This window comes from Melopsittacus undulatus, chromosome 1 (genome assembly GCF_012275295.1).
Source record: "Melopsittacus undulatus isolate bMelUnd1 chromosome 1, bMelUnd1.mat.Z, whole genome shotgun sequence".
Lineage (NCBI taxonomy): Eukaryota > Metazoa > Chordata > Aves > Psittaciformes > Psittaculidae > Melopsittacus > Melopsittacus undulatus.
The window spans coordinates 41,370,102-41,392,568 of NC_047527.1; the positions used below are offsets into that span (position 1 = coordinate 41,370,102).

The 22,467-nt window shown below is 37.2% G+C and overlaps 1 protein-coding gene across 4 annotated transcripts in view; it reads left to right on the forward strand.

Moving 5' to 3' along the window:
* The first annotated feature begins 689 nt into the window (after nucleotides 1-689).
* Nucleotides 690-22,467, forward strand: part of ST18 (ST18 C2H2C-type zinc finger transcription factor) — a 50,944-nt gene continuing 29,166 nt past the window's right edge. For 2 of the 4 annotated variants that reach the window (XM_031052216.2, XM_031052218.2), the window contains exons 1-7: nucleotides 690-897; nucleotides 5,025-5,822; nucleotides 8,575-8,709; nucleotides 10,452-10,542; nucleotides 12,118-12,222; nucleotides 13,606-13,811; nucleotides 16,969-17,180. In XM_031052216.2, the coding sequence (XP_030908076.2) occupies nucleotides 723-897; nucleotides 5,025-5,822; nucleotides 8,575-8,709; nucleotides 10,452-10,542; nucleotides 12,118-12,222; nucleotides 13,606-13,811; nucleotides 16,969-17,180 (1,722 nt within the window). In that variant the 5' untranslated portion in view covers nucleotides 690-722. The remainder of the gene's footprint in view (nucleotides 898-5,024; nucleotides 5,823-8,574; nucleotides 8,710-10,451; nucleotides 10,543-12,117; nucleotides 12,223-13,605; nucleotides 13,812-16,968; nucleotides 17,181-22,467) is intronic. The other 2 variants (XM_031052217.2, XM_031052219.2) reach the window with 2 other exon arrangements.

A 22,467-nucleotide genomic window follows, 5' to 3' on the forward strand; every position in this document is an offset into this window, starting at 1 on the left:
ACCCTGCTTATCACATAAATCTAGTTGTAAGTCAGATGAATAGCCTTCTGAAGGAGCCTTTTTCCAGGTCTATAAAGAGACCTGAGAAGAGGTTGAACTGGGTGTTTATGGCTGGTGTTCATTAAATGAAATCAACACTTGAGACTGAGATTGAAAGAAGGACCCATATCGCAAAATATTCTGAAGGGACAATGTTTCACACAGGGTTTCTGCTGTTGAGCTCAAGGTGCATGATATGATATCCATACTGATGTAAAGGGAATGGAACCAAAGGCTCAGGATGTTATAGTATAACTGGATTTCTGTTTCTCTGGATTATCAACCCAGGCCACAGTTTTCCTCATCCTTTCCTGGTTGTATCTATTTTACTGCAGACCAGGGATTAGATTAGGTTATGCTTATTTAGGATTAAGAATGCTAGGTTATGTGGTTTTTGGTTTTGTCTTCTTCCTCATTCTTCTTTCCCCAAACAGATTTTGGCAGCAGTGAAAAGCAACGGCACTTGCCTGTGCCCTGCCTTTCGAGTACATGAGCTAAAATTAAATAACCACTAAACCCAACTTGCTGAATATGCGAGTGAAAAAAAATTTTGTCAGATCTTAACTTTTAAACTTAGAACTAAACTAGAGCAAGGTACTACTTTTTAAACAATTTACCCCTCACTTCCTCTTTCTTTTTCTCTATCTCTGGCTACTGATTGTTGCAGTGCCTACAAATGCTCCATGGCTAAGAAGAGAAAAGCCGAAGAACTGATATCAGGCATTCCCGTCAACAAAAGGAAGTCCCTGTTAATGAAACCCCGACACTACAGCCCCAGCTTGGAATGCAAAGAAGAAAATGAAGACAGGACTGATTTACAGGAAGAGATCAGTGTCCTTGAAAGCAGCTCAACTCCAGGTAGTCTTGCAGTATGTCTCTGCTTGAAGCTGAATTCCACAGGAAGGGCAATAAGGAACTGTATTTTCAAAGAGGATGTGGAAAGTATTTGGCTTCTAACAGAGTTGGAATGGTGCAATTCTGTCTAGGCTTAACCATCGTACTTCAGATTATTTTGCACAATAACTCCTCCTGAGATCTAGTAAACACTTTGTAGGTCACACAAAGAGACAATTACTGCAGCAGGTCAGATATGGAGAAACTTTTGCTTCTCCACCAGCTCTGTGAAAGAACAAGATTCAGCCCACCACTGAGAAAAACTTATTTATGAAGAGCAGATTTCCACTGGAATACATAGAGCTCTTAGGAAGAAAAAAAAAAGCCACCACCAAAACTCAAAAAACCTCGCTTAGCAAAATATTGTTGACTTAACATTTAGCAAAGCAATTTCATTCGGGTGACTGCTGTGTGTGTTCTGTTTAACACGATTATTAGACTCAGCACTTTTATACTTATTCCTATACTGCTAAGCCAAACATGTCCAATAGTTTATAGAAACTTCTATAACACGCATAATGGAAAATATGGAAGAGAATGGGGAGACAGAAAGTTATAGCTACAACATGTCTTTATTGCTCTTTATGTTCAGATATGTTCAAGATGAACAAAAAATTATCAAACTAAATTGTTTGTCACATATTGATTTAAGATGTCCTGCACAAATATTTAATTAGGCAAGTGAGAAGGTATCAGTGCAGTATCTTCTGGTTTGTTTTAATGGCAGGTGTCATCAATAGATAGCAAATATCAAGATAAAAACAATGTGCTCTGGCACTGGGAAATTAGTAATCACAGATGATATGAAAACAGAATTAATTTATATTCCTTTCAGTTGCTGGTTGCTATGGGAGTTCAAAGGTAATATATTTTCCCCTCAGCTTCTTCTTAGGAAGTATTTTGGTAAGATAGGCTGCTTAATAATTTCATCTAGGCTTCCTTTCCCACAAAAGGTTGGACCAGATGACCTTTTGAGCTCTGTGGGCTGTTCGATGAGGAACTCAGATTAGGAATTTATATCTTTATCCACTCAAAATAAAATTTCCTTAAAAAAAAAAACCCAAACTTTATACATATGAACATTATAAAACACAGAGAATAAGAAGTCTCTCTTTCGAATTAGAGAGTCAAATCGTGGTTTTACTGAAATCAGCGGGTGTATTATTTCTATAATGCCGAGATTTCATTCAGTTGTCACTTGTAAATTTTCCAGGGGTCTGCACCACATCAGTGTGAAAGCCTAGAAAGAGCTGCTTCTTTAAACAAAACATTAATTATCAAGGTGATAGCCAATGCCCCTGTCTTTATTTTTTGGTGGGTGGGGAGTGTTGGGGTGATTGTAATTTTTTTTTTTTTTTAGATGTATAGATTTTAGCTAGTTTTTCTTTTATTGATCCAGCCTGCTTCCTGGCCATCCTGAGCCAGGAACTCAGTAATGCATTTATTTTATCCTGTGTCTGTCCTCTGCACAGCTTGAAGAACTTGGTGAAGGAAAGGCACTATGATAGTTGTAAAGGTTGAACTTGTGCCATCTACAGATGAACATAAGTTATTTAACTGGTTCTGTTTTTAAAAAAGGGCAAATGTTGGGCCAGATTCATTGATATAAATGTTGGGGAACCTTGTTTGCACAAGGGCTTTCAGTCAAATTAAAAAGATGCATGAATTCAAAATGATTTATTTGATACCAGTGAGATTTCTCCCAACCTGCTTGTGTCAGTGATAATACACCTTATCCATTTTGTAGTAATTTTTCCAGCTACAAAACAAATTTCATTTAAAACATACAGCTGATCTGGGAAGGTGAGTTTATTTGTAATTTCTCAGTGTAATATTGCTCATTTTATTATGAACTCATGACTCTTGTTTGATCAGTTAATGCTGATCTCGTACACGGATTGATGCAACTGTAAACCAAGCTGAGTTTTGGTTATTTTTAAAGTAAATTTACAGCCGGTAGAAGTGAAAAGCAAAGCTGGGACAGCTGAACCATTAAGACTGGTTCAATAACAAATTTGTAAACACAGCATTTAAAAATCACTGATTATTAAAAGAGGAAAACTCTCTTATCATGCATTTATATTGCATTTCATGCCTCACAAAAATAACTGGAGAGACCTGTTACTGTTACCAACTTTTGTTTGGTTTGTTTCATTTAGAAGGGTAGGAGATTTTTAAAATTAGAACTTACTTTCTCAAATGACCCACTGATGGGATTCTGTTATTTTCCAAATGGCAGAGGAGAAAATAGTAAAAACTCATCAGACTAAAGTTGGTTTATAGAGCCAAATCATCATTCTTACTTGCTGATACATGAAAAGACAGCAGACTTCTTTATTCAGAATTCTGCAATGTGTGTGGTACTAGACCAGCTGCTAAAAAGTTACACCAAGGTTTACAGACATTATATTTAAACACAACTTTATGCACACAGTGCACAAGGCCACCTCTCCCTGCATGAGTCCAATTTTCTGAAGAAGAATACGAATTAATCAATATTTTCTTTTAACATATAACAAACAGTTGAACCAAACAATTATGTAAACTGGAAATGACCCAAAATGCTAACAGTTTGGCAGCAGTAAAGTGAAATGCATTGTGGTGCACATGTGCATTTTTGTCCCCCTTTTCCCCTCCACAATAATCTGCACTTAATAGGAATATTTTAAACTATGTAGCTAAGCAACAGAGGTAATTGTTGCTTTCTAGAGCTTTTGTTAGGCACTCTAACACAGCCCAAATATGCATAATTAGGTATAATGTCTATAAATCATTATTGTACACATGTGGGTAGTTAAGTGGATTGAGAGAATAGTTCAATGAATTGGACATATTCACTGAAAATGCTTTTTATTTGTTTTCTGTAGTTCATAATACTTTAAAATTATCATAACCCTTTACACTTTCTCTTAATAGCTCACTGTGTTATTGAGAGAAACTTCATTTGCATTTTAGACTATGCTTAATTTATTATTTAAACCTGGAGTTCTGATTCAGGAGGGGACAGGCACATCTTATGAAATAGTCTGTGCTTGTTTATTCATCCTCCTTTCTAGGAAGTAAAATGTTAAATTTTTCAGTTTATGTTGAATAGATCCCAACAAAAGAATGTACCCTATAATCAGCATTATTGAAGGGGCTAGTGTTGTGACTAAATTCTTCCCTTCATCCAAAAATGCTTTTAGTTACTATGGCAATATTTACTTGATCCTGGCAAACCAGTGTTGATTTTAGAGAGATAATTACCAGAAAGGAAGATGATGGAGATGTATTTTTGAGTGTCCTTGTCAGAGGAAATGTTTATAAAAAATTAAATGAGATACAAAAGGTGTATTGTCTTCCACACCGACAACCTCTCTTACATAAAGCCTCTATTACCTGCTGGCTGCTGCTTTTCTTCTAAAGAAAGATGTTGATAAAGACAGGATGCACTTCAGTGGTGTCTTTAACAAGTCCTTTATGAGTCTGTACATAACAACCATTTCTGTTTGCCTGTGCATGACCTGATCTATCACTTAATGTGGCAATTGCAATGGTGACCAGGAGCTTGCCTTTTGTGAAGCACTGAGGTTTTTTCCATCAAGGTCTTTCATGGGATTTGGGGTGACTGGGAAAGTAATTAGAATATATTATGAGAAAATATTTGGGAAACTTAGATGAAAGAAAAGTGACAATAGATCAGAGGAATTCTAAAATGGGGGGGGGGGTGTGAATGTATATATGCATACAGTATATAGATTGTGTATATTTATAATATATGTCTATATATAGCACATCATATTTATATAAATGTGCATGAACGTGCATGACTTTAAAGGTAATATGTGTCTTCACTATCAGTGAAAATTAGCAAGGTATTTCTTTCTCATATAGCTTTGAAGTTATAATATAAAGTAGACATAATCTTAAAAGGGCTTTTCGTGATACTACAAGCAGTCATTTCAAACACAGCCTTGGTGTGAATTCAGTCATTTCACATTACCTCTGAGTAAAGAAATGATGACTGCTAAGTAAATATCTTCATATCACTTCAACAAGATACAAAAAGCAGTTATTCTTAATTATTTTTCTCTTGCCTTTTTCTCATGCAGAAGAAAGTGCTCCAAAATCATCTGAGGAAACCCCTCCTTCGGGTGAGCAAGAAAATTCCAGTCAAAGAAAAGATAACTACTCCAGCTATCAAGATTCCATGGCCAAATCTTTGATGAACATGGGAAAATTAGCAAAGGATGCACCCAGTCAAAGAGTGGGAGAAAATCTAAATGATAGTGGCATTCAATCCTTAAAAACAGAAAGTGATGACACTGATGAATGTTACATGATTAACTCAGCTGAAGGAAAGGAAAAGACTGTCATTTCTGACCCAAAATACTGTTCATCTGAGGAAAATGAAAGTAACTCTGAAATTATGGACAATGAGTGGGACAGCTCCTCGAATTTCTCAGAAGAAAATAGTGTAAAGCTCCATGTATCTCAGAAGTATATTGTAGAGTGTAATCAACCTAGCATCCTGGAAGTCCCAGAAATTAAGAAGGAAGAGGTAGAATTTGGCCTTTGTGAAACACTTTGTGACTCAGAAACAGAGCTAAGAACATCCCAGGAGTCTCATCCACATCCTTTTGAGAACAGAATTCAGAATCCCTTCCCTGAAAGTGAAGAAGATGACAACGAGTGCCTGTCAGAAACCACAGATGTGTCGGTTGAGTTGGACAAAACAAAAGGGAACTTGAGTTTGCTAGAACAAGCAATTGCTCTGCAGGCAGAGCAAGGGCATGTGTTTCACAGCACCTACAAGGAACTGGATAGGTTTCTTCTGGAGCATCTAGCAGGGGAAAGGAGACAAACCAAAGTTATTGACATTGGTGGGAGACAGATATACAGCAACAAACGTAAGGAAGTATTTTTGGCTGTTCTTACTGGCTTAAGCATTTATCCTGTGACTGATAGAGGTTTCTGAGCTGGGGTTTATAGCAACAGTAAAGAATCTGGAATTTAGCTGGTAATTTGGTTAATTATGTACCTTCACACTAGTGCCTTATATCTAACCAGGTTAAACGGTAGGTACTTGGCTTCCTGCCAGACTGCTATGTGAAATGATCAGTAATGGGTACTAAAAGGGCTGTGTAGCTGGCACTGACACTCCTTCTCCTCCTTTTCCTCCTCCTCCGCCTCCTCCTCCATAGGGCGCTAATATATACCTCCTAAATTTCAGCAGCCAAAAGAGAAGACATTAAAACGGTGTTTAAAGAAAGGTTAGGGTGAAAAATTGGCCTCTTCCATACATACCACCTAATTGCTAAGCCATGTTTTTTCTGAGTTCAGTCCACTTCATATATCAACATTACATTTTGCTACAGCCAGCATTTCTGAGCCAAGAAAGCACAAGCCATGCTCTTCTGCCTCGCTCACCATCAGCAGAATTACCAGTAAGTTCAAAAATCTTCATTGTTTCTGATGGTTTGTGGCATCCTACAAAGATGCAGGAGCATTGCTCCATTTGTGGTACATTATCAGGCTTCCAGAAATGGAGACTTAAAAGATTTAGGTTTGATATGTAAACCAGGCTGTCTTGTATGAAACTCTTCAATTGAGGATAATTACAGAACATCAAGAGATGTCATTTTATAAGCACACTCTCTGCTATAGTAAGTGGCTACATTTATCTGTCCTTTGACTTTTCCTTTTGGGCTTCCAAATATACTGAGGTCACCCCAGAATTGCTGCAATTTCTGCTTTTGATAAATGACTTTTGTTTCTAGTGTTACTTTAGAGTAGTCCCTGTGGCCATGGCAAATATTATAGTAGTTTAGTTATCCAAAGCATTTTAGTGTATAACTGACTAGTTTTTCTAGGAGTTGCAACTGTAAAATATTTCCTGTAGTATTTGGGAAGAATATGCATGCATCTAATTTTTCTGTCTCAAGCAGTATTTTCATTAGCATGTCTAAACCTGTGCATGCATGGCATTAATCTACCTCCTTGCTAAAGTACATGAACCTTTATTTTCTCAGATGGCTGTGATATATGCAGGAATTTTACAAATACCTTTTCTAATCTTGAGACCTATGCTCACCAGGTTCACACTGGTGTCAATGTGACTTTCTCACAGCACACATAGGAAGGAACAGTGGTAGTAAGCATGGCAGAACCTGGCCCTTCCTGGTTTGCCTCATATTATAATTAGCTACAGTTTGCAGGTGAATTAGGAGGTAACACTCTTGGAGGAACAAACTCAGCTTTGTTCATGTTGTATAAACAGCACATGTTTATAGTCAAAGTAGCATCAGGCACATAATTTTTCCACTTTACATAGTAAACTGGGTTTTATTTCTAAAAAATCCACTATCAAACCCCTCAGCTCTTGCTTTTCTTTCTTAGGTGTTACATCAGAAAAACATGGCTTAAGTTTACATTTTTACATAGTTTTAATGATAAACCTTTCCAATCAGTGGTTGGAAATTTAAATCATATTTCAGGGTCTCTCTTTAATTCCTACCCACTATTGCAGCACTCCCATTTGCAGTGATTCCAAAGAGCATGTAGTCTCCTGTTGATGCCTGGACTACTTTCTTTCCTCCCCATTAATTTTTTTCCTTTCTTTTTTACCTAAAAACTTGCCAGGAAGTTTAACCCTCAGCTGTCTCTGGCGATCCTGTCCCTGAGCAAGTCCTACCTCACAGTATGAGCTTGAAGGAGGCTGCTGTCTGTGCTGGCTACAGCTGTTTTCTCCCCCAGCGCATAATGCTATTGGCAGCCAATCACAGATGGAGCTAAAACCATCCTCAGCAATTTATGCAGCCACTTCCTCCAGATTTCTCACAAGAGAATTTCTGGACCAGAATTCATTCCTTTCTTGCCCAGACTTTTGATCCTGCATTGGATGTCAAATAAAGGCTTTCTGACCAGTGCTTCTTGCACAATTCTAGGTGCTTGAAATAAAAATTGGGAATGCACCGTGGCCATTACAGAGTGGTAGCTGTGGGGCTGAGCTGAGACCTCGCCTTGAAAGGGTATCGGCTGCTCCATGTTTTCACTGTCATTGTGGGCTGCTCCACAAAGCAGCATTGCCATGTGTACCGGAGGGAGCTGCTTGCTTTGCCTCTCAAATGTAAAGTGGCATGTATTCAGTTTCCTAACAAAGAACCTACAGCCTAGAGATCTGCGATATTTAAGGAATGGCTTCTGGTTGAAATGCTTTTTGTTTGTTTATTTGTTTCACACCTCAGCTTTTATTTGGTTGTCCCAGCTTCCCAGAGTCTGACATTAACAGAGTAAAAGATTGTTTCTGCTTTTTTTATTTATTCCTTTATAGATATTGCTGTTGGCTGATGCTGAAAGTTTTCTGGCTTATTGGATTGTGGCTTCTGTCCTGTTTGAGGCTCTGAATGGAATAAATGACACTGCAATCTTAACGCTGTACAGTTTAGCACATAAATGGTATATTGGGAGGGGGGAGCCATTGTTCAAAAGACACAGTGTGACAACCTAAATTGATGCTTAAATCACATATGTCTCTGTTAAAACTCTGTGTAGGAATTACATCTGAAGTACAAAATAGAAGGTATCATGCTGCTAGGATAGCTCAGCTGAGTGCAGACAGTGGCTAAAACCAAACAAAATCCTTATCTGATTTCTCTGCAGATTCACCCAGGCCTGAAAAGAGAGAAACCAAATGTCCCATCCCAGGATGTGATGGCACAGGGCACGTGACTGGGCTGTACCCTCACCACCGCAGTCTCTCAGGCTGTCCACATAAAGTTAGAGTGCCACTAGAAAGTGAGTATCATCACCCTGCAGTCCAGACTTAACAACTGGATCTGGCCTCGTATTGTGGGTAGTATGTGCTCATGCTGGAAAAGAAACCCACTTTTTCTGGGTGATATTGTAGAATGAAGCTGAGAGAAGACATCACCCTTCTTTGCTGTCCAGGTCTTAGTTACAGTCCTATTTCCCACACTTGTGAAGCTGAAATACTCCTTAGCAGTAGAGCATTTCAAACAGCAGTAGGTTCCTCAGATGGCCTGGGAAGAAGAATATCAAAGTCTAACTATCCTCACTCTGCCAGCAGACCTGCTTGCTGTAGTCTTATGGCTGTTCAAGATCTTGCTTGCCCATGCTTTTGCAAAGACATGCACACAGAAATCACCTGCTTGTTTTAGAGCTGCTGGTTTTCATTGCTAATAAGTGACAGGCCTGGGCATGCTTATTCAGACATGTTTCCAGTGTCCCCCTTACCACTGAACTCAAAAAGGTTACTTCTATCAGTACATCCCAGCGTTGGTCCACAACACATTCCTCTTGTACGACTGTGTCATGCTAACCCTTTTTTGTCCAGTCTAGCCTGTTTCCCTGCTTATTTCTAACTGTGCTGATCTGATTACATTGGTTTGGGCATGCGTGTAATCCTGCAATGTGATACAATGAAATGCTGCATAATAAGCCAAAACCTAATGTGAATCTATTTGTTTAAACAATCTAGTTAGTCAGACTTTTTTTTATTATTTTTTTGTTTTGTGGTGACATGCATAACAGCAAATTAAAAGGATACTTGCACTTTACCAATGTCCTGGTCCTAACTGTAGCTCTCTCTGTTCTTAAATCTGATAGTAAGCTGTGTTTATGGAAACACCTGCTGAATTAAGCAGGCTACTGCATTTGGAAGGACTTAGCAACATTAAACTTCTAAAAAGTTAAAATTAACAGGTCTTTGTTAATTATTGTACTTCCAATCAATGTGTTCTGCTGAATAAAAAACCCCAAAACATTAATGTTTTGTTTCTGGCAAAACAAACCTGTCAACTGAACAGTCAGCTTTTTTGAAGCACTGTGCACCCAAAGGGCAGACATACAAGAAATTATTCTGTTTAACACAGGGGTACATCTCAATCTTTGCAAAGATGAATCATGCCAAAGGGCATAAGAAATGTACATGCAAGAAGTTGTAACCACTGCTGAGATCATAAGCCACTGCTTGGGAGCATGACCAATTGGCTTAAGTAGTTTTAGCACAGCTCAGATAATCAGAAGGTATCTAACAGGATATACTCAGATCAGATCATCTTTTTAATTTGTGAGGCATAAAAAGCCTTCCTGTACCTGAAAAGTCATCCTCCCTGGGCCAAGAGGGTCTGCAGCTATATGTAGCATGACTGTGTGACCCAGGGCTACTTTATCACGATCCTTTTCTATTTGTCTGTGTTAGTTGTATATGAATCAGAGGGCAAAGAGATTCATGATGTAACATCCTTGCTAACTTCCACCTTTATTCTTTTAAAGTCCCCAGAAACACCGATATGCGTGTGGAATGCCACATTACACCAATATAGGGATAAACTGGTATATGCTGGAGGCACCAGCTGTGCTGTGTTATAGGTTCTTTACTTCTCCTTTTTTGTGATCAAAATGTGGCAGAATTGAGAATCTGAGTCCAAAGAAGAAATGTTTATTTTTTCAATGTATGTGTTTTTAATTGATGCATGTTATTATCACTTTTTTTTCCTTCCCTTATTCCTGTTTAGTTCTTGCCATGCACGAAAATGTTTTGAAGTGCCCCACCCCAGGATGCACTGGAAGAGGACATGTTAACAGCAATCGCAACACACACAGAAGGTAGATGGAAAAGTTCCTGTCCATTTAAAATATAACATTTTCTGGGGAGTAAGCTGATGGGCACATCTTGGAATTAGATGTCGTGTAACTACACTGAAGAATGCCTATGAAATGCACAGGAAGCCTGTATTATTTATAACCAAATAATTGTGTTTAATTTCATTGCATAAAAAATGGCTGCAGAACTGAGGATGATAAATTCCACTAGTATTTTTCACAGATGAGATTTCAAGCTACAATTTCATCACAGTTTTCACAGTGAAACATCATCATGTACAAGGGCTAGGAATGAAATTATTATTGCTACAACTGGAAAATGGAGCGGAAATAAAAACTTCTTCATTCTGCATCACATACATGGTAGCCCTTTGCAGGAACTTCCCAATAAGGCACATTGCCTCTTAGAAAACCAGAAAATTTTAAGTGGAATATTTTAGAATAATTTTTAAAACTACCTATATTTATTACTCTCAGGAATGTCATCTTCTCACTTCGAACTCTCCTGTCTAAATTGCTTCCTGCAGGGATAAAGTAAAATTGAGAAAAGCCTTCCAGACAGGCAGCTGGGGAACCACAGTTGGGTTGCAGGTGAGGCAGAGAGCCACTGCTGTCGGCACAGCTCTTGCCAGTACAGCTTTCTGCTGGAAGCCAGCAAGCTAAAACTTTCCATCAGTGCTTCTTGAAAAATATAATATCAATCTTGCAATCAAACTTGGGACATAAAAATTTCAAAACCAGCTTTCTTTGTTGAACTATTTTTTTTGTGGGATTTGCTTTTTTTTAATGCTCATTGATTGATTTGTTATTGTGTGAGTGTACCAAAACCAAGGATTATCATATTATGTTGCTATCTTTAATACAAGAAGTTAGTCTTTACCAGGGAGATTACAAACTCATATATAAGAATAAATAAGGAATATTTTGTCACTGTGTTTCCTGTCATCCTTGCAGCACATCAGCTGTATCATAAGCAACTCAAGAATAGGAGAAGAAAACATGTTGTAATCTAATAAAACAAATAGAAAGAAAAGCAAGCACAACTTGAAATGACAAAATGTGTTATTTGATAACAGTTGCTCATATACCCCTATTTTTTTCCCAAATTCAGTTTCCTTTTAGTCAGCAGGAGTCTTATATGCATAGTTTAGTTGACAAAGTAAATGTCATTTATCAAAAAATTTACTAGTGACTTGCCAGCCACAAAACATCAAAGCCAAACTGTAGAAAACTCCTACATAATTCAGTTTCCAGATATATCACCTCAAATATAGAGATTTCACATACTTTGCATTAAGTATTGCAAAACAAACAAATCTAGACTATAGTAGCAGCAGCTCCCATTGACGAACAGGGCACCAGAAAAGTTCAATTTTAGTGTGAGGTGTCCCTGCCCATGGCAGGGGGATTGGAACTAGATGATCTTAAGGTCCTTTCCAACCCTAACCATTCTATGATTCTGTGATTCTAATGTCAGTGCGTTCCACAGCACACATTTCCTTTACTTAAGATTTTATTTTAACATGTGTTTGGGGTTTTTTCCTTCTTTTTTCTTTTCTTCACCTTGCTTTTAAACAGCCTTTCTGGTTGTCCAATCGCTGCAGCTGAAAAATTGGCATTGTCACAGGAAAAGAGCCAGCTCGATTCTCCAAAAGCTGGGCAGTGCCACGATCAGACTCACAGGTAGGAACCCTCAGAAACTAGTCTATCCAAAGTATTTCTGCACAAACTCTGTTGATCAGACCTCGGTCTTTTTCTCATTTCAGATTTCAGCTGCAGGAAGTAACTCAGTTTTCCAAGATGAAGCTCTGTAAAGCTAAATAACTCTGTATCTCAAAATTCACCAGCAGTTTTCTGCTGGTTCTTGTGCATGTGGCTGGCATTAAAGACCATGAATCTTTTGAAAAACAATCAAATCTGGTGTACTAAATCTTACTTTAACACACATAGCCTACTTAATGGTTCTCAAATGTCTTTGTTTTGCAAGCCAAATTTCTCATCTTGCCGAAATGTTTTAAATAATTTTCAAGAAGTGTTCCTTGACCACAATATCGTGGCCACTGAAACCTGATTAAAGATCATTTTGATCTTACTGAACTTTTAGCAGCTCAGTCCTCATCTATTTTGTGACCCTTTCTGGAGGTGTCTTCCAGTGATCCCGTAAGTAGAATGTTACCTGAAAGGGTTGAGAACTCTGCTCATTCTGTTTCCTCACCATTAAATAATTCATATTTTGAGTTTCTTTATTTTAAGCTTATTGGTTTAATTACTTTAATTTATTTTTCATATAATGGCATCAAAAAGAGGAAACATTTTTTATTGCAATTGTATTTTGTTTGAGAGTTATATGGACCCTACAGACATGCATAATTTGCACATCATTGGCACCACAACCATTACAACCTATTATATTCAGGTCTATTTAGGGACACTTTAATTTGTGGATTATTGACATGATCAGCTCTAATGGTTCCTTCAGAGCCATTACAGAATATTATGTCCATGTGTCTGCCAACTGCACGTGCCTTAACTCTACATATGAAAAGTCCTTAGGAAATTACTAAAGACAAGTAGTTACTGAACAGTAGCTAAATGGAATAACACACCATCTATCATTTGTTTCTCCCAAATAACAGAAGCAATTATTTTGGATCATCTTATGTTATATTTATACCATACTCATTCACAGTAAAGTGAGAACAACAATGATCCATAAATCCACAAGTCCTTTGCCTAGTAAAAATACAGACAATTTTTAGAAATAAAGGAAACACCCTGATGCAGTAGTAATCTATAAGTATCTTTGTTGTAAGTACTCTACATCATTACTAGAGGGTATTAGACTTTTTTATGTCCTCAGCTTTGAACTTTTATAAAGTCAAAATACTCTTTAACTACCAGGTCAGCCACCACATGTATGTTGTTTCTTATATACACCTACCATTAAGTTTTACATGTAACAATGCACTTTCTGATACTGAGATGCAACTGTATCCTATTTTACAAGAAAAGGTAAATTAAAGTTATTCTTGTCTTTCTCATCCACTCTTTTCCTTCTCTCTGCAGGACAAATTTAACAAAGCAGCCTGAGGTATCTCAGTACAATTACAGAACTTCACAGCCAGTCACCTCCTCCAGAGCCACTCTGGTGAAAGAACAGGAGAAATTTGGGAAAGTACCATTTGATTATGCCAGCTTTGATGCACAAGTCTTCGGCAAACGCACAACAGCACCTGCTGCACAAGGACGAAAAACACCCCAGTTCCTTGAATGTAAGCTTGAAAATCCATTATCTCTTGGAAAATGGGCAAACTGTTAATGATCTTTTCTGTTGACATTGTTTTTTTGCTTTCAAACTTCTAGAATTCAAAAAATCTCAGTAGGTTGCATATTAAACACTAGTGGCCACAATGCTAAATGTAATCACTTGTCTATTGAATATAGAATGCTAAAATGCCAAGTCTCATCACTAGAAGGTTTACTTTTTTGATGTTAATTTTAAAAGCAATTATAAGGGAAAAAAGTACTAAAAAGGAATGGTTTATGTCATATTTGATACCTTCTTCCTTGACTAAATTGTGATAACTTTATGTGATTGAAAGGATGCTGCCATGAGAACTCCTATGGAATGTGTCTGCACAACACATAATGAACTGTAGTATAAAGAAATCCAAGTTAGGATTTAAAGGCATTTTAGATACCTTTTAGATGCATCCATACAGGTATTATTCCTTCTAGATGACCATGCAGCCTGGCTGCATTACCTCCAGGCCTGGATTGAATTAATTTTGAAATCTCGTATTTCTGTATTACATCATATTTGTATTGCAGACATATTAAATGCATCAAATTATTACCAAGTTTCTTCTGCTTGCATCGCTTACACACTTGCTGAGCTACTACTCTGTACAAATGAGACACTACGATGCGAACACTGAATATTTATTGCAGATGCTATTCACTATCTGCATGGGAAACTTCAGCAAGATTCTGTCATTGTATTGACCATTATAAGATACTTTTTAGTTCAAAGAAACAAAGGATTCTATTGCCATGCAGGAAATGGAAAAGACATGTTTCATTGCATTGTATTTGTGTTCAGAAGGAAATAGATACAAAACAATGTGACAAAAGACACTTTAGTTGGTTTTTCTTTTGTTCATGACAAAAAAAATCATAAAGAGAAGCAAAAAGGAAAAACAAATTGCATCCCACTTGTCCCATCAAAGGAGAACATTTATAGGTGAACAGAAAAGCAGAAAATTATGTATAAGTATATATGCATATATAATTAATATAATTAGTACAATATAATTAATGCAATTAATACAATAAGCTTCTAATTCAATATAATATTGTATATGTTTTATATATTTATAAAAATTATATATCTATATATTTATTCATGTATCTGTCAAGAACACACGCACACATACATGTTTGTAGGTATCTATGTGTTTGCGTATATAGGTAAATACCCTCTTTAAAATTGCAAATGAAAAGTAGATATTTATCTGGTGTGGAAAATAGGCTTGTTCAAATGAAAGCAAATATGTGCATTGCGAGTTTCTTGGGTGGCAGATTTTCCAATTTTGTTTGTAAAATTGAATATCCTCTATTAGTTGTCTCTTTGCACAGATGTATGTCTATTTCACAGGTTCATTTCAAAGAAAAAAAAGATTGAAATGTTTTTATACAAATGCAAATACATACATATGCAATTTATGCATAATGTGTATTAGGGCTGAAGTTTGCAGGCTGTTGTTCTTGCAAAGATTGCAGTGTGCAGCTATTATTTTAATGGAAAGGTGAAAGTAAAAGAGCAGGTGAGTGCTTTAACTATGCAGATATACAAAAGTTGACAATAAGAAGCTGATGATGTGGTGATTTGTTTAGCTTACTATGTAAATATGCAGCTAGCCAAAAGCCCATCATTAGCCCCGTGTGGATTCTGCACTTACAAACTTGATTTGTTAACAAAACATTCACCTTTCATAGCCTGCTTTTTTTATTTTTTTTTTATCTTTTAGGGTGCATAGTGAAATATGCACTTTTTTTTCATCTTTAATTATAACTTGAAGTTAGGTGTGGTAACTGCTAAAAATGTAGACCTTGCTTGTGCTACAGTTTTACAGCAGCACTGGAGAAAAGGAGAACTGAATCTTGAGGCTTTTATGTATTGCTCTAGTGAGATGCCTCTGGTACTTAGAACAACTGAATATGGCATTCAGCTACAGTCAGTGCACACAAACAAGCATTTCTTTTAAAGCATCCCAAGTTTGAGGATAGATGAGTTCTTCAGTGTCTTGTGTAGGCTTTAGCATTAAAATGTACTCATCTAAAGCTCTACATCCAAAGGGATCCAGAGCTTTGGGGCTCAGATCTTTACAGAGCAAGCAGATGGCCATACGCAGAAATGTTCTTGTTTTATCTGGGTGTAGGCTGAGAAATTGGATTTTACTTAGTTTATCTTTGTAGGACACTGTGAGAGCTACAGACAAAAGAAGTGATTATTGCTTCCTAAAAGCTGAAACCATGGTGCTGAGCTTTTCCTGTAACAGTTAGCGACATCTGAAAATCTAAAATCCAGAGAGCAGAGTTCTTTCTACCTCTTTTAGAATAAATATTTACGATGGAGCAGAAAACAGAGCTACACACACCCCTTCTGTCTGTGAAAGTGCTTTTCTGTTCACCTGTTAATTTTTTATTCTCAGCTGACCTCTTTGTGCCTAATAAATCTGTGTATTATTCAAAATAATAGCCAACATAAGACAGAGAGCCAAGATCAGTTATATTCTGGGTCTTAATTGTCAATAATTTTTTTCATTTATTAAAGTGCAGACTTAAATTTCTAAAAATTTCCACAAAAAAGAACTGAATATTCCTAACAGGTAATGTTCTTATCTGATTGCTCTGGTTCATCTGGTCTTGTTCTCCCTACTTACATAAGCAAAACTATTTAGACAACAGACTTACTCATTTAAGTAGGGTAAGCAGTGTTGTTTTAGCTAAGACTGGACAAGCCACTGTTGGTTTTTTACACAATAGAGCTCCAAGAGGAATCCTTTATAAGCATACATTTACAGTTGCATTTGCCCACCAGTGTTTTCAGGTCACGATGGATAACACACTAAGGCTTGTTCAGTCTTTCCTTGGACATCATTGCTTTCAGTGCCTGGGTAAAGATGAGTAAAATCTAAGTAAAAGTCTTGGATTCTTTATTGAAAGATGTGCATTTGTCAGATAGAAATGAAATTATTGTGTTTCTGAAGCCATTTTACAGCAAACCCTTACTGCCAATAGGAAATTGATTGTCTTAAATGTATTCTGTGAACATTTTAATGCTATGAAATTGTAGTTTGAGAAACAAAACTATTTAATGGGAAAAATCTCATACGTGCGATTGCTAATCAAATCTCTCTTCAACAGCAAAGCATTTTTCAAATCCAGTGAAATTTTCTAATCGACTGCCTAGTGCTAGCGCCCACACACAGAGCCCTTGCCATGCCAACTCTTATAGCTACGGTCAATGTAGTGAAGACACCCACATAGCAGCAGCTGCTGCTATCCTGAACCTTTCCACCCGCTGCAGGGAAGCAGCAGAGATCCTCTCCAACAAACCACAGAGTCTGTCTGCCAAGGTAGGGTAGTCCAAGAACCTGGAGGGTGTGCTAGCTACTGAACTGTGCGAATAAACTGTCTTTCATGTTAGTGACTGCATTAAATCCCCCAAAAAAAGGCTTCTGTTTGCATGCTCTTTTGAAGAGAGACAGAGAAAAAATTAGTAATGCAGTGACCAGTTCTGATAAAAATAAATAAATAGCAGGAATTATGTTGTTAACTCTTTTCATAATTGAGCCTTAAATACAAGGGGGGAGTTTTGTGGGAGGAAAAAAGAAGGTTATTTGAAATCCATCAACAATCTGTGGTAGATAATGAGTTAGATCTATTTCAAGAGGGAATTTTCCTCCCTCGGAAACCTGACATAAGCGATCAATTTGGAGGCTGGTTAAAAAAAAATCATGTTATTAATTAAAATGATATTTTGGTAGCAATGGAACAGAATTACACCTATCGAGTCTGTTGTATTTGGAGTTCATGTCAGTTTAACAAGGTGTAGGGAGGGAAATAACAACTGACTGGTAAAATTCTCCTTTCTGCTGGCAAGAAAGGAGAATCAGGCCCACAGCGTTTGGAGATAGATAATTTGGGCAAGTCTGTCATAATGGAAAGCTGCCTAATATCGTAGATGTTTGTGTGGCTTTCATGTTTTGTTTTCTGCTCTGCGCTTCCTCACAGATCTTTATGATTTACAAATGGTACGGTGTGAGTGTTTCTGTGTCATTACATAGTATTGTATTGCTGATGGAAACAGACAAGATTTTCTTCTAATGACTGTGGCTGTGGGAGCACTGTTGATTATTTTTACTATTAAAGTCTCATGTGCTCCACTGCAAGGAAACTTTTTAAAGCTTTGTGTAGATGAGAGGGTGCTATTACAAGAACTTGAAAAGAAACCACTGCGGAGTGAAAAGGGGAGTATCTGTTAAAACACAGAGTAGCAAGTGTGCTTCTGCTGTGGGACTCTGAGTCATTATGTGTGCTCCACAAGACAAATGACCTATTTCTCTGTAGGTCAGTGTCACTCTACCTAATCTATTTTAGCTCAGTGTGGCTAGAGGTGGCTTCCACAGCTGTTGGTCTACAGTTTAGCTGGGCCTTTGTTAGCCATTGCTAAGAGGTTGGCAGTTATTGTTTGAGTAGAATCATCAATTTCACCATCAGAGAAACAGCTTGTTAGGTATTCCAAGCCTTGAACCTTTGCAGAGTGTTATCGCCTGTTTTGCTGCCTTTGATTTCTACTTGTGAATTCTTGGATCTTGAGGTTGATGTTGGGAGATGTCAAGGGGCAGACTTTTCAGGTTGTGTCCTCATGCATTCCCGGTAATTCAGACATTATCTGTCCCGGGGACTGCTCACAGAACCTTTCCCAGATGACTGATCCATGTCTGATAATCTGCTGCAAAAAGCTCCTTCCACCAGTCTTCAGTAGAGGCTTCTAGCAGGGAAATGGAAACTGATGCCAATGGCTGGATTAAATTGCTGCTGCAGCCTTTGGCTGACCTCAGCAATAGACCTTTCTTGCCAGAGAAGAGCAGTAAAGGGACCAGGCATAACCCAAAGATTTTCTCCTCTGTACCTGCTTCACAGTTGCCAAATCATGGGGAAGGTTTGAATGGAAGTGAGCATAATCGTAACGATATGTAAGGACACTTGGGGCACATAGCTTACTCCTTTTTCACAGCCAGGAATCCAGCCTAAAAGAAAATCACCTGCATACCTTGCTATCTCCCTGCCTCCATTTTTGCCAGACTTTCTGGAGGGCATAGTGCTACAAAATATCTGACAGAAGAATCAGAATTAGCTTCTGGCCAGAACACAGCCAAGTAGGTCCCAAACAGATTTGGTGGCCAAAACCAGACAAAACCCTTTTTTATTTGGCTTCGGCTATCTATTAGCTTTATCATACAGGATTCAAATAAAAAATTGTGGAAATAAATCATCAGGCTCTCTTCAATTAATATGTTTTCTGATTTATAATATGAAGGACAAAATAAAGCTATTTTTTTATACAGGTTACTATCTATTTATTGATGTTTCTGATTTTTTTTTGTGGCTGGTATTGGCCACAAAGGTAAATGTTTAACTGCTAGAATACTTTATACTTTTTTAGATTATAAAACACATCTCTTGATACTTTATCAGTGCTTGGTCTCAAATAATGCAGCATCAACAGATGACTACAGTTAATGATTTCCTCTTTCTGATCCTGATAGCACACACATTCACCAAGTCTGAAAATACCTCTGGGGTGGCTGTGTTCAGAGCCCCATAAAACCAGACCTCTCAGCCCTGCCCTTTGCCACAGTCTTTTGTTCCTTTGCGTAAGAAAGACTGATTAGCATCATCTATATTTTAGCAGATCAAAACTCCTGACTTGTAAAGGTGTTTGCTCTTATAGCAGCAGCATTAGGCAGCCTCCCAGCAATCTAAGCCATGACACTTTGCAGGTGGAAGGCAGTGTGGTGGTAGAGCAAGGACAAGGGGGTTGCAGAAGGATTCCTGGACATGGTGGAAATCCTTTGCAGGTTACACAACTGTCAGAGCTATGAAGATTTTTCTTCTAAGTTTTAAAAGCAGAAGTTGAGCTACCAACATTTCAAGAAAGTGTCATTTTCTTGACTTCATTCTGGGCATGCTTATGTCCCCTTGCTTAAACAGGTGAGGAAAACACCAAAACATTTTTTAGCACAAGTGTATTTCATAAGTAGGTTTTTTTCTCTTTCTGTCCCAAATTTTATTTCTTGATCTCCAGTGCTGTCCATTTTTTAGCAAGAATTGGATTTTTTTACCTTAAATATTAACTAGTTTTCTGTAAATATAGATGATGCTTAGATGAAAAAGTGTGGTTTTACAGCACAGTTCCAAATTTCATTACTTTGCCGGACTTTCAAATACATTATGTATCAGTTCAAAAGGGAGAGCTTAAGCCAAAAGAAGAAAGGGAAGGGTAGCAAGGATAGAGAAAGTTGATTGCACATTAATAGTACCATTGGCAAGCAAAACTTCCAAAACTATCTAATATACAAAGGTGAGCTGCCAACTATCTCAAGATTAAAATTATGAATTTATAAATTAACCAATTTAAAGAATAAATTTGTTCTGAAATGAGCATTAAAATGGATCCTAAATTTTATCTATGAATAATCTATCAGCTGCATACAATATACTAGCATAATCAGATACCTTGATGATACTGCTTCCAAAAAAATTAAAACAAGATTAATCTTATGTTATCAGCCTTTCAGTCTCCACCTGGTATTGGAGTAAACTGTTCCCCTGAATATAATCCTGATCAGCCTAATTCTCATGCAACCAGTACCCCTAACCAGTCTCTTGATTGCATTATTTTTGTAGCTTACATAACCTGATGCAACTTCCATTGAAGTTAGCAGAAGGATTGCTCTCGACAGCTTAGCCTGCAATTTCTAGCATAGTGTGAGAGTCTACATCTTTGCAAGATCCAGGGATCTTCCCTATTTACAACCCTCACCACATTCATGTCTCACAGAGGTAGCTGAAAGCAATACAGTTTATCTGTATCCTCAGCATTAGTGCTTGCCAAACATTTTGTTGACTGTTTTGGTGTTTTTCCCACCTGTTTAGACAAAATGGCATATGCACTCTATGCATTGAAAGAAAACAAAAAACAAAAAAAAAGACACTTTCTAAAATCATTTAAAGTTCAGATTCTGGTTTTCAACAAAATTATGTCATCTCTCCATTCTTGGATACTGATGATGGTGATAAACACATCAGCTATTTCAACAATGTAGTTAGTACTCAGCACATTAGTCAGGCAGTCCTTTACTCCAAATACCTTAAAGCCTAAATACAGGCTGAAAAATCAGCCAAGAGTATCACTAGGTACCATCCTGTTATACTGCTGTGAGTATTGCTCCTTGAGTACACTCTTGGCTAGCATTTTTTAATTTGTGAATTGCTCTGAGCTGAAGCTGTGAGTTCATTTTTTGTCTCAGACGTTGCTGGGTAGTTACAAATTTTCTTATTTTGACCCAAATTAGTATTTTAATTTGCTGCAAAAGCATTCAATTGCTTAAACAGAAGTCAGAAGAACTGAGGTTCAGGTGCATGTATATTTATTGGCTAAGCATAAAAAAACTGTACTCTTTTGGATGGTGTTGTATTAAGAATAGTATTCATATATATGACAAGATACTAGTTTCAGAATTGCTCCAAATACCAGAACTGAAGAGCTCTTCTGAGCTTTCCAAACTAGACTGAACTGCTAATGGAAATGCAGAATCACTGATGATGATGTTTCTTTGCACTCACTTAGTATTAGGTTGCAAAGCTGATGCTGACCAAAGAATACATAAACCCCATTATATGTAATGATACAATCTCTGTAAGGTCACAGGTTTGAAATAAGACACAATAATTCACTGTTTCTGATCCAGATATGAGATAAAACTTAACTTGTAATCATTACTAGAGACATACTATAGAGTATAAAGTGTTGTGAGTGATCAGATGGACCAAAAGCATATAAAAAAATGGAGGAGTAATTTGCCACAAACCCCTACTTCCTTTATTGGTCTACTTGTTGTAGTTCAGTTCTAAGAACAAGACTTAATAATGTACTCAAAAATATTCTGTAATATATAAGTTATAAAATAAAAAGGAGGCTGAAAAAGTTTTATGTTGAAGTACAAAGAACTTGAAGACATTAGAGACCATTTTTTGTTTACACAGAATCATAGAATCATAGAACAGTTAGGGTAGGAAAGGACCTTAAGATCATCTAGTTCTAAACCCCCTGCCATGGGCAGGGACACCTCACACTAAACCGTGTCACCCAATGCTCTGTCCAACCTGGCCTTGAACACCACCAGGGATGGAGCATATTTGTATTAGTCTACGTTTTAGACATATATTCTTAGTATAGTACTACTTGTACTTTACCTTTTCACTGAATAGATACTGGAATAAAGAAAATATGCTTCAGTCATTTTTCTCTTCTTTTTAATTCTGGAACATTTTTTACACCTGCTTGTGAAACCTGTGGGGGTGATTACACAGTCACTGATGTGGGAGTAGATAAGGAGTAACCTGAATTTAATTATTGTGTGTATCCTCTCACCCTAATTAATTTTTCATCTTTGCTTCAATGGATTTTTTTCTGGTTTACAACCAGTGTAAATGTAAATAAGATCAAAATCAGACTCCCAGGATTTACACAGCCTCAAACTTACATAAGTTAGGAAATAATAAGATACATTTGCATCTTTTTTCACTTATGTTTTTAAGGAAGAATCAGAACAGTTTACATTGTTTTGGTAGCTA